General features: G+C 43.2%; 3 protein-coding genes across 4 annotated transcripts; 2 read left to right on the top strand and 1 right to left on the bottom strand.

Annotated features, from left to right (window-relative positions):
* Positions 1–1,878: 1,878 nt before the first annotated feature.
* Positions 1,879–8,676, top strand: LOC136532843 (notchless protein homolog). Of its 2 annotated transcripts, none has more exons than XM_066525420.1 (14): positions 1,879–2,005; positions 2,105–2,310; positions 2,443–2,524; positions 2,659–2,748; positions 3,182–3,307; positions 4,185–4,312; positions 4,605–4,804; positions 5,698–5,761; positions 5,972–6,082; positions 6,219–6,356; positions 6,725–6,867; positions 6,945–6,999; positions 8,208–8,264; positions 8,388–8,676. In XM_066525420.1, exons 2-14 carry the CDS (start codon positions 2,149–2,151, stop codon positions 8,469–8,471), a joined length of 1,440 nt encoding a protein of 479 aa, XP_066381517.1. In that variant the 5' UTR covers positions 1,879–2,005; positions 2,105–2,148; the 3' UTR covers positions 8,472–8,676. The 2 variants fall into 2 exon arrangements, with proteins under 2 accessions (XP_066381517.1, XP_066381516.1); XM_066525419.1 differs by having other exon boundaries at positions 1,885–2,005; positions 2,116–2,310.
* A 552-nt stretch (positions 8,677–9,228) lies between these two features.
* On the top strand, positions 9,229–11,593 carry LOC136532845 (sm-like protein LSM8). The gene is made up of 5 exons (XM_066525421.1): positions 9,229–9,466; positions 9,551–9,591; positions 9,670–9,744; positions 11,094–11,146; positions 11,338–11,593. Exons 1-5 carry the CDS (start codon positions 9,427–9,429, stop codon positions 11,426–11,428), a joined length of 300 nt encoding a protein of 99 aa, XP_066381518.1. The 5' UTR covers positions 9,229–9,426; the 3' UTR covers positions 11,429–11,593.
* A 220-nt stretch (positions 11,594–11,813) lies between these two features.
* LOC136532841 (secreted protein RBT4-like) lies at positions 11,814–13,174 on the bottom strand. Its single transcript, XM_066525418.1, has one exon. The coding sequence runs from the start codon at positions 13,045–13,047 to the stop codon at positions 12,223–12,225; it is 825 nt and encodes a 274-aa protein (XP_066381515.1). The 5' UTR covers positions 13,048–13,174; the 3' UTR covers positions 11,814–12,222.
* Positions 13,175–18,775: the final 5,601 nt, after the last annotated feature.

Below are 18,775 nucleotides of genomic sequence, written 5' to 3' on the forward strand. Positions count from 1 at the left end.
TACCTGTAGAGGTTCAGTGGTCTCCATTGACAAAAGAAGGTGATCGACGCAAAGTATAAGCCCTACAAGACAGAAATGATTAATGCGGATGAGTAGATCTTTGGCAGTCAACTAAATGAGGCAAGTTTGAAGTAGCACACGACACAATAGGCCACTGGCATTTTTTTTGCAAAGATAACGGCTGTCCGTTTCGTGCCTGGATAATTAAGATTAATGAAAGATACGACATGTACAAGATAGTGGAAGTAAATTCCAGTAAAATTCTATGGATATCCGGTATAACCGGTTTTAGGTGCATGTGCACGTGTTCCCTTCCCGGAATGCAGAAATAGGCACTTCAATTTTATAAGTTATTATTAGGAATAAGTATGGACTCGTCAACATAAGAGCATCTCCAAGGGACTCTCCATATTCTTCCTAAATGCTAGGAATAGAGATTTTGGTGAAAAACTACCCTCCAACAGCTCTTCTTAAATGATCATCCAAACATAGCCATCTTCTGTTCCGGATTTTTCGCTAGCCAAAAAATAGAAGACGAGAATGGCTCTGTAGAGTGCGCATGAGATATAGAAAAACTGTTGGAGATTGCAACGATATAGAAAGCCGATTTTTTTTATGCAAATGACTCTCCAAAGGATGATTTAGAGAGTGAGATTAGAAAGTCTCGTGGAGATGCTCTAAGAGATTTAAAGAGATATGACTAATGGAATCTGTAGTTCCCGCATTATCAATTCCCCTATAGTCAGTCAATTGTATCTACAGAACCACCTGCACTGCCACTGTCCTAGGTATTCAGTAGTAAAAACGGCATTGCTTAGCAAGCTTGCGAGTCAGGGCTAGCACAAACAGACACAGGGGCCGGGCTGTTTATATAGTATAATAAGCTTGAAAAAGACCAAAACAGATGCGTTTGCCTGGATCGCGGCGGGCGGAACAAACCCCAAATCCTTTTTTGGGGCATAATATCACGGCACCAGACGCTAGCTGTACAGAAACGATCAGCATAACAAACCGCAGTAAACTCGGATGGATGGAGCACGAGCATCCGACCCCAGCAACATGTGGAACTCGCACTGAAGGGGGGACAAGAGTCGCTCCCCCGAGAAAGCTAGGGATTGCTTTGCTTACCGAGAGTTGCTTGTATCCCAAACCCCGAGTGGCGACGGATCTGCAGTCCGGTCCGCAGCAGCCCAGCTCCAGCAGAGGGGAAGAGAGAGAGGCGGGGTTGTGGGGTGGAGGAGGCGGCCGCGTTCGCCGGTTTGGCCCCCTTGTCGTTGTGTTGTGGGATGGCCGCCTCGCCTGGAGAGAAGAAGAAAGCGGTCCACCAGCCTATTTGTGTTGGGTTCCTATCTCCGTTTTCGTTTACTTGTCACCGAATTTTTATCGTAGTAATTTTGACCATATGTTTTTTCTGTAAAAAATTTTTAGGGCTTATTTAGTTAGGTGAAATTTGGAAATTTGGCTACTATAGCACTTTCTTTTTTATTTGGTAATTAGTATTCAATCGTAGACTAATTAGGCTCAAAACGTTCGTCTCGCGATTTCCAACTAAATTGTGCAATTAGTTTTTTTCGTCTACATTTAATGCTACATGCACGTATCGCAAGATTCGATATAATAGCTATTGTAGCACTTTTTGAGAAAATTTTTTGGAACTAAATAAGGTCTTAGATACATCAAGTTTTTACATATATGATTCTTTATCGAACATACTTCATTAATGTTATATACATTAAAGTATCTAAGATTTTTTTTTAAAAAAAAAATAGATGATCAAATTTGCTACGGTACAAAATTGCTGACAAGTAAAGGCAACCGAAGGAAAGTATTAAATAGGCCGTTTTTACGATGGGCCGGGAGCGATGAATGAGCCCACACGGCCCACTTCCATCTCTCAATTATTCTCTCGCTTCCGCCGCCTCAGGGTTCATCAGCAGAAGCTGCTTGCTTGCCTGGTGGTCTCAAGCGCCGCCGCCACCGCCGCCGTCCTCCTCCTCCTCTACTGGTACTGCAGGATATCCATGCTCGCTCACTTTCGTCGATTTCTTCTCTTCCCACGGCTCTATTCAGAGCAGAGCAGTTGCTGATTCCCTTGCTGCGCTAGTTTCATCTCAGATTTTGCTTCGGGGTTCGACTAAATTTCGTCGGATGGACACCCAGCCGGTTCTCGCTCCCGCTATCGATGCCAGCGCTAGCGTCATGTGCCAGCTGCTGAGCCCCGAGGGAGACCCTCTCGGCGCTGCGCTCTATCTGCCCCAGAACGTTGGGCCCCCGCAGCTCCAGGAGATTGTCAATCAGCTCCTCCACAATGTATTACTGTACTCTAATTGTTTTCTTTCCCCTCTATCAAATTCTTTCATCTTATTACCTTGCTTCCCTCAACCTTACCTTGCCATCCACCCATTCCTAATTCATTCATGTATGTTGTATTCATTCATTCAGGAGGAGAAGTTGCCCTATGCATTCTACGTTGGAGACGAGGAGCTGTCTATCCAGCTGGGCGCTTACATGCGGCAAAAGAATGGTGAGATGGGGTCCCTCAGCAGTTTAGCGCATTCCCCTATTGTCTCTTGATTTTTTTTATGAAAGGCAAACTGTGTCGTCTGTGCTGCCATCTAATTCCTACTCCCATCCCTTGTTTTCTTTCTTAAAATCTAGCCAATGTTGAGGTTACTCTGCGCATAGTATGCCAACCACAAGCACTTTTCCGGATCAGACCGGTCAACCGATGCTCTGCCACGATTGCTGGTATGTCTCCCTGCCTGTTGTTCTGTTAATCATCCCTCCTAGCTATTATTTTGTCAAGAAAATAAAAATGCACACAATTGTTCATTTTGCTCCAGTTAATTCAATAATATCTTGTGTACCACAACATTGTGGTCATATCCAGTTAATTCAATAATAAAAATACACACAATTGTTATGTTTCTTTGCCGACCACAACATGCCACAGCTCACCATGCCCTAACCTTCATCATGCTTAGCCACCGTTTGGCGGAAACTCCGGCGTCTCTTGTGTGTTTTCAGCAGCCATTCCTTGCCAAAAGTTTGGCGCAGGATTTCAGCGCTGCAACTTGCCGTAGGTTGGGCGAGCTGCGCTTTAGTTATGGCCGGTTGCAGCATGCAACCAAACAATACATTTCTCCTTGAATGGTCTACTCACAATCTTCTCTTTCTGCAGGCCACACGGAAGCTGTGATTGCTGTTTCTTTTAGCCCTGATGGAAAGAGTTTGGCGAGCGGTTCAGGTGACACCAATGTTCGCTTTTGGGACCTGAGTACACAGACTCCATTGTTCACATGCAAAGGTGGAATGCTCAGTACCCTATCCTTGTGTGTTAGTGATTTACTGCAATGCTGTCCATTCCTTATATTCTGGTCCTTGGGTAGGTTGCATACATCCATGTTGGCCAATTTAATCTTAGTTGCATGGCAAACCACGAAAATGACCTTGGAACTAGCCTTTTATATTATTAGCAGAGTAATTGGACAAATAGAGGATTACTATAGTATAATACACTGATGATCCTTCTATGCACTTTTGCTGGATAAAAATATGAATTGGAACCTTTGAATCATTGAATGATGGCATATTACAGCTTCTTTTAATGACAGTGTTTTTTCAACCTATATTGTGCATGTCCAAAAGTCTAAAGCGTCTTAGCAAAATTGAGTTTTCTAGAAGTCTAAATCGTCTAAGCTTCTCTCTCCTGTTTTACTTGGTTTCCAGCACTCACAACTCATGTTCCTCGCCAAATGAATGCATTGCCGTTCATATACTCCCTCTGTCAGGTTGGCTATTCATCTAGGAGCCTCCGCATGCAACAGCGTTACCATCTTTTTACATGGGAAAACGAACAGACGCTGGTGCATTAAAGGGAGTGCCCGATTAAATGAAAATGGGCACGCCTGGATCCTCCTTGGTCACAGTGCACAAGGCTTATATGTTTTAGATCTTTGGATGGAGGGAGTATGATTTTATGGCATTTAAAACCTATCTTCTATCTGCAATCTCTGTTGTAGCACACTTTAAGCTTTGCTAGTAAAGCCTGCCAGTTTCTACCGTGCCACTATTTCCGAGTTTGTGTTGCTTGTATATTCTTTTTTTGCTTTATGAGACTTTTGATAGTTGCACATCTGTGCACTGCGCTTCTCCTATGTTGTTTCTAACCCTTCATATTACAGGACACAAAAATTGGGTTCTCTGCATTGCGTGGTCACCTGATGGAAAACAACTTGTTAGTGGAAGCAAGTCGGGAGAACTTATATTATGGGACCCAAAAACTGGAAACCAACTGGGCACTCCACTTATGGTACAATCATGCATTGTTTAGTTTTTTAGCTCTAGGCCTGCTGAACAATGATTTTATAATTATGGTAGCCTTCTTTTCTGTGTTGTTAGGCTAAACTGTCCTGTGCATCTATTCCCAAGCATGCATTTGTATGACCCACAATTCAAAATAGATGATAACTGAAGAGAACTACTACCACAAACTTTATTTTTTCTTAGTAGGTTAAATGTATCCATATCATACTTTGCATCTTTCAGATGTTTCTGTTTCCAATGTCCACCACTCATTTAGTGTGCCTTGTGTTACAAAATAGGGACACAGGAAATGGATTACTGCTGTATCATGGGAGCCAGTTCATTTACAGTCTCCATGCTTGCGCTTTGTAAGTGCAAGCAAGGATGGTGATGCTCGCATTTGGGACGTCACCACAAGGAAATGTGTTATTTCCCTTACAGGTCACACTAGTTCAGTGACTTGTGTCAAGTGGGGTGGAGATGGTTTGATTTATACTGGGTAAGACATAAATTACTGGTCCTTTCCTTTTTTGGAAAAATATTATAGCTTTGGCCTCTTGTATTCTGCACTTGTTCATTTACTAACAATTGATGTTTACTAACAAATCCAGTGATTCCATCATGGTTCAGTACTGTATACTATATACTAGCTTTATACAGAGTATGAAAAAAAAAGTGCGTACCTAGTGCAGAGAGCTCCCGCTCTGTGCGGGGTCGGGGAAGGGTGTCAGTGGCAAGCCTTACCCTCGCCTGTGCAATGCGAGGAGACCGCGACTCGAAATTATACAGAGTATGAGAAAAATAAAATAAGACCTGCTGATTTATTAAGTGTGAAAACTTTCCTTTTTATTTTTTCATCAGTCCGCACAGAGCGGGAGCTCTCTGCACTGGGTACGCCCTTTAGGAATAAATTGTGTCTTGTCTTCATCATAGATTCATTGCAAATTCTTCTGATGGTCTTGTTCCCCTTTTTCTATGAAAATAAGCTGATGTCTGCCTGTGTGCCAATTCTTAAGGTTTTTCTTTCGAGAATTGTGGAAAAATAATTTGATTCTCAGTTAACAAAAGCAAAGCTCCCTCCTGGTCTCAGTTAGATAATTCCTAGATTTACTATTGTAATCTAATCGGGTAACAAGTTGAAATCATCTGTCAACCACAAATAAAAGGCTCGTTCACTTACACATGTTTTCTCCTTTTTTAAATTTCTGTGCTCCTTGATAGTTTATTCAACTCAGATATCTACAGACATATGAATATGATAAATCAGTTTTAATTGACCATAAGTACATAAATTGTCATTACAAATGACGCGCAATTACTGTTATGTTTTTTTTAACTTGAAGTTATATTTTTCCATATATCAGTCTGAACACAATTCTTCTTTCACTGTAGTTCTCAAGATTGTTTAATCAAAGTATGGGAAACTTCTCAGGGAAAGTTGGTCAAAACATTGAAGGTGTGCATCAATCCACAAAATATTTGCATACTTATGCTCTGATGCTCATGTGCCTGGATACTCGATTACTGTTTTGATTAACTTAAGAGTTTATAACTATAGTTTACTTAATCATATTCTGAAGTTTTATCTTTCTGAAGTTTTATCTCACTATAAAAACATCGGTGTTTTCATTTCATTTTCTAAAGGTAATTGTTCTTGCATATTCAGGGTCACGGGCATTGGGTGAATTCGCTTGCCTTGAGCACGGAATATGTTCTCCGTACTGGAGCATATGACCACACTGGCAAAACATTTTCGACTGCAGAGGAAATGAAAGAGGTATATTGATGGCACTTGGCCTAGTGCTTGTATTTCCTTTATTTTGTTGCCTATCCTAATAGCAAATTAGTTTTGGCTCAAGATTACATATAATATATGTCACCATTTTTTATGAATATTATCTTTTTGTATTTAGGCTGCTCTTGCGAGATACAAGAAGATGAGGGGTAATGCTCCAGAGAGACTAGTTTCTGGTTCTGATGATTTTACAATGTTTCTTTGGGAACCAACAATTAGTAAACAACCTAAAGCTCGCATGACTGGTCATCAGAAGGTATAGCGTCTCTTGTCTTATTGCCTCCAGACAACATTTTTTTTTGAAAATTCCAGATAACATTCTTGTATTAGTATACATGTTTCTGCTCGTACATGTATTTATTTATATACTTTGTTGTCTTAATGTGTATAGTTTACAGAATCGTTAATGTTTATTTTCCTACTAGTTTGGCAGTTAATGCTCATGATGTATCTCCACATTCAGTTCACAGTAATATTTGAATAATTATGGCTTTTGTACTCAGTTGTCCATAAAGTATCGGATTGCTTGATCAAGTTTTTTTTCTTAGGTTGTGTAAGTAACTGTAGTTAATTGTTTGGTTATATGCGATTGTAAGTGATCATTTTGTTCATTTCTTTTTGCAGCTTGTGAACCATGTTTACTTTTCCCCTGATGGGCAATGGTTGGCAAGTGCATCCTTTGATAAATCTGTCAAGTTGTGGAACGGTATTACAGGTAAATTTGTTGCAGCTTTCAGAGGGCACGTTGCAGATGTCTACCAGATCAGGTGAATTTTTTTTAAGGAAAAGAATAATTCCCCAGACTTCAGACATTCCAATGCTTGACAGCGTTATTTCTCTGTAGCTGGTCTGCCGACAGTAGGCTTCTACTTAGCGGAAGCAAGGATTCCACTCTAAAGGTATCTATATCTATTTATATGTGTTCACTTGACTTCAGCTGTGTTGTTCATTCGACACGAATCTTGTACTTCCTCCCCTATAAAAGAAAACTTTGTACTTCCTCCGATTCACAAATATAAGTTCATCATTAGGACACCAACATGGTATCTAATATTGCATTTTGACTCGCAATATCTATTGTGTTTTTTCTTTAGGGCGTGGTGCCTATGTGTGCCCAAGTGGGGAACAAGTCCCCATTGCTGTGTATAAACTCTTTTCCCACCTTAATTGAAAGGCAGAGCTCCTGACACTTCTTTCAAAAAAAGAAAAACTTGAAATATCTATAAGAATAAGAACAGAGAGCTGCTATAGGTACAACTATTTCGTATGATTAACATCCGACCAGAAGCAGCACAGCTAGACATTTCAGTCGTGTGTGAAGCTAATTTGTGGAGTCCTAGAGGTAGCACCAATTGAAGAAAAGTTTATCCAATGTCGGTTGATGTGGTTTGGCCATGTCCAAAGGAGACCTCCAGAGGCACCAGTGCATTGTGGAGTCCTAAGCCAAGCTATTAATATGAGAAGAGGTAGAGAAAGACCGAAATTTACATGGGGGAGGCAATAAAAAGAGATTTGAAAGCTTGGGATATATCTAGAGATCTATGTTTGAATAGGAGTACTTGGAAAGCAGCTATTGAAGTGCCTGAACCGTGACTTGGGGCTCTTGGTGGGTTTCGACTCTAGCCTACCCCAACTTGCTTGAGACTGAAAGGCTCTAATTTGATAAGAACATATTATCTTAAATAGAGGCAGTTATATATTGTGAAGGTATTCTTCACGAGGAATGTTTCAGTACCAATTTTGCTGTCAATCTATTTAGAAATTTAGAAAGTGATTGTCAAAGTTAAACGAGATGACTTGGGGAAAACCCAGGTTGACTTGTATTTTGAAATTTGAGGAAGTATTCGGTTGTACTTGTGGTGTAATTATTTGGCTTTGTTAGTAATTTCAAAAGCGATCAAGTCAGACGTGGTTCAGTTCATTATCCAAAGAAACATGAATATAGATTGGTATTTCTGTGCTCATATGCCTCGGTAGTGAGAATTCAATGAATGGGCGTAGCAGTGTCTCCGGATGCTGATGCTTGTAGGTTGGGATTTCAAATGGACATCCCGTGTTTATACCCCTGTGAGTATCTGTTGCTTTGCTGATGCATTATACATTTCAGATTTGGGATATTCGAACACACAAGTTGAAAATGGACCTGCCGGGCCATGCGGATGAGGTATCTCGTTGCTTTGACAAAATCGAGTTGGTCATCAATATATATTGTTGTACTGTATATACTGATTACTGAGTATAAAGAGAGAGAACTGAGACGATGATGCATGTGATCATTCATTATTAGGTGTACACCGTTGATTGGAGTCCTGACGGTGAAAAGGTGGCGTCTGGTGGCAAGGATCGGGTCCTCAAGCTATGGATGAACTGACGACCGGGGTATATATAGCTGCTAGGGATTGAAGTATTATGCATACATACGCCTATAAATACCTAGGCAAGAAAGCTCCTGTAGAGGTGATGGCATTGTGTACCGTGGATGATATATGCTTTAGTGAATTATTGTAGTGGTGATATTTTGAAGGTATTTATAGAAATTTTGTCTATTTACTGGTGCTGGCATCAACATCATCTACGCATGCACAAGATAAACCAAATTGAATTTGTGCGTGAAGCAACAGAGCGTTGAAACAATCATTTAGGTCCTTTTTCGCACAGTTTTGGAAACTGTTCAGAGCTGGGTTTTTTTTTTTTGCCAAATAAAATGAAACAACCATCAAGTGAAACTTCTAGAAACCCTCTCTCACAGGATTGGATATTGGATGGAGCTGAAGATATTGGTTTCTCCTAACTCCCTCTCCTAGATCTATCTACTATGAGAAATTGTTGTAGCAAATGTTTTCCAAAAACAGTTGAAGTCCTACTAGATGGGCCTTTTTAAAAAAAACTGCTCCACTAAGAGCTGTACTGAACAGCTTGAGTTAGGTGGCGTTTAAATCCAAAGGCTAAAGTTTAGGGGATATCACATGAGAGTATTCGGATAGTAATAATGTGTCGAAACATCTGATGTGACAAGGAAGCAACTAAACAAGACCCTACTAGAATTGACTATAGATGCAAGCCTCTTTAGTTTGGCCCAGAAGAACCACATGGCCCATTAGTAGGTTGGCCCAGCTGAGAGGGGGAACGAAGAGAGACGCCACGCTTCCGTGGAAGACTCGAAGGAGAAGAGAAAAAGAGAAGGGCTAGGGTTTTGGCGTCCGGAACCGCAGCCATCAATCCCGCTCTCTCCGGCGAGGACGAGACACGGAACTCGAGATTGTGGGGCTAGTAGGCGGCGCTTGCGGCTTCGGCGATCCCTAATCCCCTCTCTCGGCAGGGCACAGATGGCGTCCGGCGGTCCGGCGCTCGAGCCGCTCGTCGACCGTGAGTACCCCCAAATCGACCAGCCATATGATTTCCTCGCTTCCCGATCTTCTTCTGTCTGATGCTCTCCTCCTGCTTCTACAGAGGTCATCTCCGTCATCACCAACGATGGCCGCAACATTGTGGTAGGCAAAGTCCCCCCAGTCTCTTGCTGCCGTGCCATGTGGTGCTTGTTACTAGTTAATTCAATTTTGTTGCTGCAGGGTACGCTCAGGGGATTCGATCAGGCCACCAACATTATCCTCGACGAGTCCCACGAGAGGGTCTATTCTAGAAAGGTTACTTTTGATTGCTTCCCCCAATCAATTATCACCTTTTATTTGAATTCTACGTACTATGGATTTGCATTCAATGAACAACATATGGAACCAGCTGTTTCTGTGTAAGATTGAAACCCAATGCCCTACAACACACAGCTATACCAAACCACCAGTATACTTGGTTTAATTGGATGCCATCTCATCAACACAAAAGTCACCTTTAGCACACATGTACGATGCCACAAATCCTATTCCTATCATTGAATAGTCTGACAATGCTCCTCGTCTTCTTGATTTTATGAAATCATTGCCTACAATCAGTCCTTTGATAATTCTGATAATCAGTAAGCCATTTAGAGCAACTTTTCAAGTTCTCACTGAGTGCCTGTTTACCCCCAATCAGGCCTTCAATCTTATTTACCCATAGCGTTTTACATGGCACTGATGCTCTGCTTTCAAGTGCTCTGTTCTACTGTTTCCTGTATGAATTGAACCCTTTGTCAGCACAGATAGGCTTACAAGTATGACTCGTTCAGTACAAATTGTTCATTACAGAATTTGTCTTGGCCTTGGTCTTGAAATTCATCCATTGGGTATGGATTTACATTGGTTTCCTTTTTGTGTCCACTTTGTTAATCCTGCGGTTCGTTTTTGTAGTACTGTAAACTGGTTTATTTCATGATCCTTGGAAATTTGCTACCAAAAATGTAAAAGCCGAGAAAATTTTGGTGCCTTAAGGTTGAAACACTGATTTAGTGCAGAAGAGTCTACATTACAGTCCGGCGTTTGGATACTTGATCTTTGATAAGTTGATGAATATCGTGTACTGACATCCTAGTTTCAAGGATTGATTGAACTGTTCTGACTGAATTTAAGTGTGTTTAAAGTGCTTAAGAATGATTCTTTATTCCCACTGATGATTTAACAAATTATATGCTGCACTGGTTCATGAATCATGATTCAGGTAATTTCGATTGACACCTGACATCTCTAAAGATGTATTCTCATCGAACTGTTTGCTACTCTGTTATATGCATGCTACTGGTCCACTACTCTTACCTATTCAACTTTTTGATGCATTAGATGCCCACTCATAGAGATATGGTTGGTTCAGAACATAATGATCTGTAGGCTGTTGATATCCTGAAGGTTTCTTAGGTTGTGATAGTGCTGTGAACTTGTCTTGTATTATTGATCGATTGCACAACTGGGTTGAAATGAAATACCAAGCGGTTGCACAATTCCTCTCGTGCACTTGCATACTGCATGTGCCTCTCTCATTATATTCTCTAATTTCTGCTGTGCATGAGAATTTAGCAGTGCATTTGGATTCTTGAACCTCATGAGAAACATTATTGCACTTGCAGGAGGGAGTCCAACAGCTTGTTCTTGGTCTGTACATTATCAGGGGTGACAACATGTAAGATATTTCCTCCTTGTCCTTTGAGGCTTTTGTTGCTTCTTTTTTTTTTTGGTTGGGGGGGGGGGGGGGGGGGGGGTTCAATAATGCGCTCGTTTTCAGTTAGTACTCATGCGTTTGTCGTTTTCAGAAATATTTAGTATTGTGCCAAACTGAAGCTGAACATTCTTGACCTCATGTGGTACATGCAGAAGCGTTGTGGGCGAGGTTGACGAAGAGCTGGATTCAAGATTGGATATGTCCAAGCTAAGGGCGCACCCACTGAAGCCTGTTATCCACTGAGGTCTGAGTGTGCCTTGGGTACCCTGTGGACTGGATGAGTCATTGTTGAATGCAGGATGTAGCATCATCATCATGAAGAGGGGACTCATTGAATTATATGAACATGTATCTTGCGTATTGTGAATCAATGAATGTGTATGGGTTGCTTGCCTACGCATTCTGTAAGATTGCGGTTGCCTATTTTTATTTCCTTTTTCAAAAAAAAAAGGATTGCAATTGCTTGTAGTTTGGATCCCGTGGGAGGTTGGATCATGGGTGCATGTGCGAGACTGCCGGGTGGGGTGATATATGAATAGCAGCGATAAAGATCCAATGCAATGCAAGGAAACTCAAGTCGACTGAACTGAACTCAATTGGCTGTACTCGTAGATACAAAATGCTTGATTCGGCTCAAAATTGGAAGAACGAAAGAAATAGAATAGGAAAAGAAAAAAAGACAGGGAGGAGCTAGGATCCTCTCGTCGTCTTCATCATCATCTTCAACCTCGAGTCAGAGGCACAGGGCGGCAGGCAATTAGGAGTATATTGCACACAGTTGTAGCAGCTTAAGCTTAGTAGTAGTTAGTTAATCTAATCCTTTAGTAATGAGTTAATTAGCTACTACAGTACATAGATTATATATATATAATACGGATGGATGTGGAAATGTGAGGGGGTTGACTACGTACGTACGTATACAAATACAAACACGTACGTACAATAGGTGCATGGGTACGTACGTGGTCAGGCACAATTAATTACTTAAGGAACAGACAAACACTAGATGGATGGATGGATGGGATGGAGTCAGTTGCTCATTTGCTCTTGTCCTTGTCCTTGTCCTTGTCCTTGAGGTCGGAGGCGTTGTAGTTGCACGTGATGAAGACGCCGCCCTTGAAGCACTCGGCGCGTGCGCAGCCGACCTTGGTGCTCCTCTTGGCGACCATGAGCGCGAAGTGGCCGCACTCCTTGAAGCTCTTGCCGTCGAGGCACTTCTCCCTTTGCTTGTCGTAGATGGCCTCCTCCTTGCCCCACCAGAAGACGGCCTCCCTGGCGGTGGCGTTCCAGTCGTCGTGGCTCCGGAACACGCTCTGCCCGAACTCGTGGCCGCTGTGGAGGAGCTGGCAGTCCTTGCGCATGGCGTTGGACCAGCGCCGCGCCTGCCGCGCCAGCTTCCTGTCCCACTTCATGGGCAGCACGCCGTAGCGCGCGCGGAGCTCGTTGTGGGCGTCCACGAACTCCCGGGCGATGCCCTTGTACCACCCCGTGCCGTTGGTCGGGGACACGATGCGCTTCTCCTCCGCGTACTTGAGCAGCTCCTGCTGGGCGACCTTCTCCTCCTCCGCCGCCTTCTCCTTCGCCATCTGCCGCTCCTTCTCCTTCTGCTTCTGCTTCTCCGGGTCCATCTCCTGCTCCTGCTCCTTGTCGTCCTCGTCGTCGGAAGACGGCGGCGCCAGGGCTTCCTGCTCGCCGCCGCCGCCGCTGCTCCCAGTTGTCTCACTCGGCAGTGACGAGGACGAGGAGGCGGAGGAGGCCAGGGCGGAGGAGGGGACGTTGGAGAGGACGACGGCGACGGCGAGGAGCAGCACTACTGCCATGCTGCCGCTGGGGCTGCGCAGCACGACGAGGCGGCGCGCCATGCTGGTTAGGCGCTGGACGGAGGAACGCCCTCCTCTCTTGCCAACGTCGGAGTTGGGAAGGAGGGGGGTCCGATCCGGCGTGACGGGACAGCGCGGCGCGAGGGTCACCGGCCGGCGGGGAGTAGTACTGGCCACCTAAGGCCTCCCGGCTGGGGCCTTTTATATATGCCTGTCTGCATGCTTGCAGACAACCGTACGACGTGCGGCCTCCATTGTTTCCATTCTTGGTTCTGCTCCAACTGACCTGCCAATGGACCGATGGCGATGGCTGGAGACAAACCAGGAGCACCGCCCGCCTTTTTTGGGCCATAGACAAACATGATTGGATTGAGGCCTAGCTATTTTCTTCCAGCTGCGCGCGGCTTCGCTAGTTCGTTGGACGAGGTCTTCATCGTCTGGTGCTGTTGCTAGAATCATCGTAGGGCATGAGGCAACTCGTTGTCAGCAAGTTCTTTTTATCTTACATTACATACATACACGCGACTGAACAGATAGCTTGTACAATAGATTGTCTATTGAACTATCTACGAATTATCTAATGATGAAGTAAATTTTTCTAGCGGTCCTCAAACTTATGCCGAGTTCTTATCTAGGTCCTAGTACAAATTGCACATTTAGCTCCTGAAACTTGTCCCAAGTTCTCATCCAGGTGTCAGATACTTTTAAATTACACATTTAGCTCCCTAAACTTGCTGCCATGTTCTCATTCTAGTCCTGGTACTTGTAAATTGCACACTTTGATCCCTAATGTTGTATTATCGTACCATTACGGTGGTCCATCCACCCCCGCACCACCTCCTCACCTCCGCCACACTGCGCGTGCCCACCTTACTCACGTAGCCATGTAGTACCACACCATGCTTGAACTACTATCCTGTGCCTCCCTATGTTGCATTGTGGGTGCGGTGCCGCACCCACGTTGCCACGCTAGGTCATATCGTGTCTGCCACGCCACCATGTCGCGTGCTACACTCACCCTCTTGCGCTACAACAACGGCCTTGCCGTTGCCTAGGGAGGCGAGAAAAGTTGGGAGAGTGGGGAATTGAGTATGAGGAGATGGTGAGAATGAGCATGAGCTCCTACTCATCAGTGGGGGAAGGAACGAGCGCTGTGGTGGTGTTGAATGCGACTGCTACAAGGCGGGGGCCGGTGCCACGATGAAGTGGAGTAGGAGCGAGTCAAGCGGAATCGAGGGGGGGCCACATTGACGAAGACTAGACTGGGACGTAGGGTAGGGCAAGCACGACAAGGGCGGCCATGCGGCGTAGCAAGTCCTAGGAAGCTAGGTTTGCACATCCCTCCAGAGCTCCCCACACACATCTCATCCTCCATGTGCTACACCATTGTGGGTGGATGAACATGGTGTAGCACGATGTGGCCACACAGAGTGTGGTGGGCAGATGCAATGTAGCATGGGGAATGGGAATGGACTGGAATGATACAGTAATACAAGTTTAAGGAGTTGATTGTGCATTTTGAAAGTACCAGAACCAGGATGAGAACGTGGAACAAGTCAAGAGAGCTAAATGCGTAATTTAAAAGTACCGGGAGCTGGACAAGAATTGAGGACAAGTTTAGGAAGTTGAATGTGCAATTTGAAAGTATCGAGACCTAGATGAGAACTCGATAGTGAAATTTACTCTATTTAATGCTTGTATATGGTCATGATCAAACATGAATACGATTCATGTATCCCATTGTGTTACTTGTTGATAGAAAACAGCCTATTCAACCATTAGCTAATCATTAAAAACAAGGAAAAACTAGGATTATAATTATCTGAAAGTAATAGCCAAATTAACCATGGCAATCAACAGGGATATACGTATGAAACTACAAGCGACTCAGATATCTGCCGAACAGCATATATACTCTCTCCGTTCCAAATAATAGGTCGCTTTGACTTTTTTTTATACATGCATTTTATTATGCATCAAGATATATATTATGTGGGCAAACGGACTCGCAAAGTTGGCAAGACAGGCTTCGATTCTAGACTCTTGCCTTTACTCTTGTGAGTCTTCAGTACATCATCCGCGATGTAATGTGAGACTTGCTTTGCAAAATTTTAATTAGGGGATATTCCGTCCAATCTTTGTATTGTGCTTATAATGAATAAAATTCTTCCCACTTTCAAAAAAACACACACAAGGGATCAATGTTCCACCTGGACCAACAGGAATATATCTTCAGCATAAAGAAATAGGCAAAATGAATCGACGATCCAGAGATAGGAGTACCGTGTAGTATCGGTTGAGGAGTACTGTACATGGCCTCGCTCTCTATAAAGCCCTAATTATAATTAAACGAAGAGGCAAGCAGGCTCTGTTTGCTTGGCTGATAAGCCATGGCTGAAAGTATTTTTGATTGATTTGCTGTGAGAAAAAAATATTGTTCGTTGTCTCAAAAAGTACTGTTTATAAGCTCAATCTCAATCGGTTGGGCTTTAACTACCGGCCTGCAGGCAGCAGGCCCCTTACAGCAGGTCATCAGTGCTCTTGATCAGAATCTGCAAGCTGTTTAAGTTCTGTAGATATGCTGCAATCATTATTACATTCTTTAATTGTCCATGGATGCAAATCTATCCAAGAAAAGAATAGTCCTGATGCAGATTGTTTGCATTGTGGTTGGGCCCTACACTACGTACAAAGCAGCTAATAACCCATTGAATTCGGTTTAATTTTGATTCAATTTGAATGAGCAGCAGTCAGTATCTACACTAGTAGTATAATTTAATATAATTAAGCTGGCTGCTGCTTCAATGTGCATATGTATATCGCCCGTTGTCAGTTGGGGCATGCATGCAACTGCTATGATGATGTATATATACTGTACTCACTTCATCATAAAAATAAATATAATTTTTTTAGGACTAGACACACAAACTAATACTAGGTGTGAGATTACAAAAATGCCCCTTGTTTTTTTAACGAGTGGGTGTGTTGCTGGCTGTTTTTCTTTATTTTTTTTTTTGGTGTGAGAAGCATCCGGACATTGCCTTGTCTTTTGTGACAGGTGGGTCAAAATAGTATTTTTTGTGGGACAAATTTTAAACTCTAGAGTTATAATTATTTTAAAATGAATCACACGACTAATCATATACAGTACTTAAATAAATACCACCACCAATCGTGCGTGCCCGCCGGCCGGCGCATGTATGCATGGATACCATCCACATGCATGTGCGCTAGCTAGCTCTCTATTATCCATCATCATCAACTTAATGATGATTGCAAACGATCATTAACCGACTCCAGATGTTTGTGTGTTTTCTATAAAGTTAAACAGTCTAGTTTAAAATAAAGCCAGAAGATTTATAGTTTAGAACAGAGAAAGTATACACTACTCCATCTATTATCAAGTCAACGAAAAAGTAAATTAAGAGATTTGGCGTGTGGCCCAACGGAAGGCGTGATCGTGTGGCTTTTCAGTAAAGGCAGGCATGCGTATAGTAGTTTCTAGGATGTACTAGTACTTGCTGTATTTCAAGGATCTAAATACATTATTTTATTTTATATATAATGGGAGGCCGGCCATTTGCCACTCAACCGTAGTGTACCGGCTACCACTAGAAGTCTACGTACGTACACAGTTTCATTATTAACACTGTCTTCGTTTTAACTATAAGCTGTTTAAAATTTTCTAAATACATTATTTTTATTATACATCTAAATACATAACATACATATAAAAATCAGAACGACACATGAACGATGATACAAATACAAATAACAAAATAATTACTTTTTATTTGGTTGCACTGCAATTAACGGCACATGAACGATGATTATACAAATACTACGAACAACAGGCAGTCAGGCACGCTAGCTGCTGCTGCTGCTGGGTTGCTGACCCTGAAGAAAGTGGAACTTTCTGGAGCTCACGCGACCACGACCGCCGGATCGCCGCAAGGCACAAAATAAAGTTTGCGAGTGAAGGGACGGGCGGGAATGCACGGCCAAACTGCAAAGCAAGTACAAAAGTCCTAGCTAGCGCCACAACAACTCTTCCGTTCTTTCCCGTGTGCACCGCAAAAGCAACGCATCAAAACACAAAGCTACACAAGTAGTGTAGGACTATAACTAATAAACAATACTCCATTCAAATTATAAGCCATTCTAATTTTTTAAAGATCGAGTCATAGCATCTTAAGTTTGATCACGTTTATATAATAAAATAATAACATTTATGATACCAAATAAGTATCATTCGATTCTTCATTCATTATATTTTTATAATTCTGTTTATAATTTTGATCAAACTTAAGAAATTGAGTAGGAAAATGTTGCACAAGCGACGACGTATGTTGTACAACAATCCTCAATATGCACCCCTCCGGGCATAGACCTCGGTTTAGAACCCTATCTCGTCCTCTTTTCTTCTATATGTGCGGCTTCCATGGAAAGCAAAGGGTACTACAAATTGGGATGAAAAACGTACGGATATTTTCCGGCCGTATTCGAGACCGAATCCATTTAGAGAGGTTTAGATATGTCCGTATCCGAGTCCGAATATTCAACATCCGATACCGTATCCGTATCCGAATACTAAAATCATATTTTTATGATGTCGATATCCAATCGTATCCTATCCGACATGGTTGACACTATCCGTGTTTAAATCCGAATCCGGACAGAAATATGAAAATAAATATAATATCAGTGATATTTGTGTACGATCCGTTTTCAACCCTAGCTACACACGGAGAGAACAAAGACAGCGAACGGACCCCGCGCCCAGGCTATAGCGCTGGTGATGACCTCTAAGCGTACGCCCGTGGAAATGGTGCCCAACCCTCCCGCCCGCGGCAATGGGCTCAGGAGAGGAGATGGTGATGTGGTGTGGACATCATGGTAGCGGCCGCGGGCTGGAAGCGTGCTCTCCGGTGAGCAGCTATATTATTTTGCTTTTTTTCCTGATTGTCGCCATCAGTTGGTATAGCCAACCGAGATGAACACCATTTTGACTACTAGTTTAAAACCGGTGGTGATGAAGATTAGTACGACCGTCCACTTTCACCGCCAAAGAGCAAAACCAACGATGAACGTCATTTTAGACCCGGCAGTGATGTTGTTTCTATACCAGCGAAGGAAGGGCCCACGCCAAGGCCCCGAAGCACGTGGACGTGATACGATCTAGTTCGTCGGCCGCCATCATGACGACTCGAGGATATAGCGCAGCCTAGCATGGGCGCCGCCACGTGTGGTGGCAGCCCGACTATAATGATGAGGACAAGCACGGGGAGGTATGCATATCTTTTGCTTGACGTTGGTGACAATGAAGGTGATTGGGGCAATAGGATTTGCCGCCTAAACGGTGGAGCTATACGTATCGATCTCTCTGAGGGTGCACGGTGCAAAACCGAGTAACATCAAGGGTTAAGATGTAAACCTAGACTCATCTTACCTTGTGGGAGGAAAAGAATTAGATATGATTGATTGATTCGCATTGAGCCCTGTGAGGCGGTATATATATATAGTTTGTACGTACGTATGACTTGGCGATCAAACTGCTCACTCGATAGTAATCCCAAAGTGAGTCTATTCTAATTGTGATATGTGATAAGAGAGAAGGGGATTGAGGGGATCGGAGGGTGTCTACGAAATTAATGGCCTGTTGTCGTCGTCGTCGAGACGTGGCACGGTGTCGCGATGGTGACGAAGGATGGCAAATTGGCAACGGAGGATGCACGAGGCTACTAGGTACTTGCTGGTTTGCTCGGTCCCG

This window comes from Miscanthus floridulus, unplaced genomic scaffold (genome assembly GCF_019320115.1).
Source record: "Miscanthus floridulus cultivar M001 unplaced genomic scaffold, ASM1932011v1 fs_725_2_3, whole genome shotgun sequence".
In the NCBI taxonomy this organism is placed as follows: Eukaryota; Viridiplantae; Streptophyta; class Magnoliopsida; order Poales; family Poaceae; genus Miscanthus; species Miscanthus floridulus.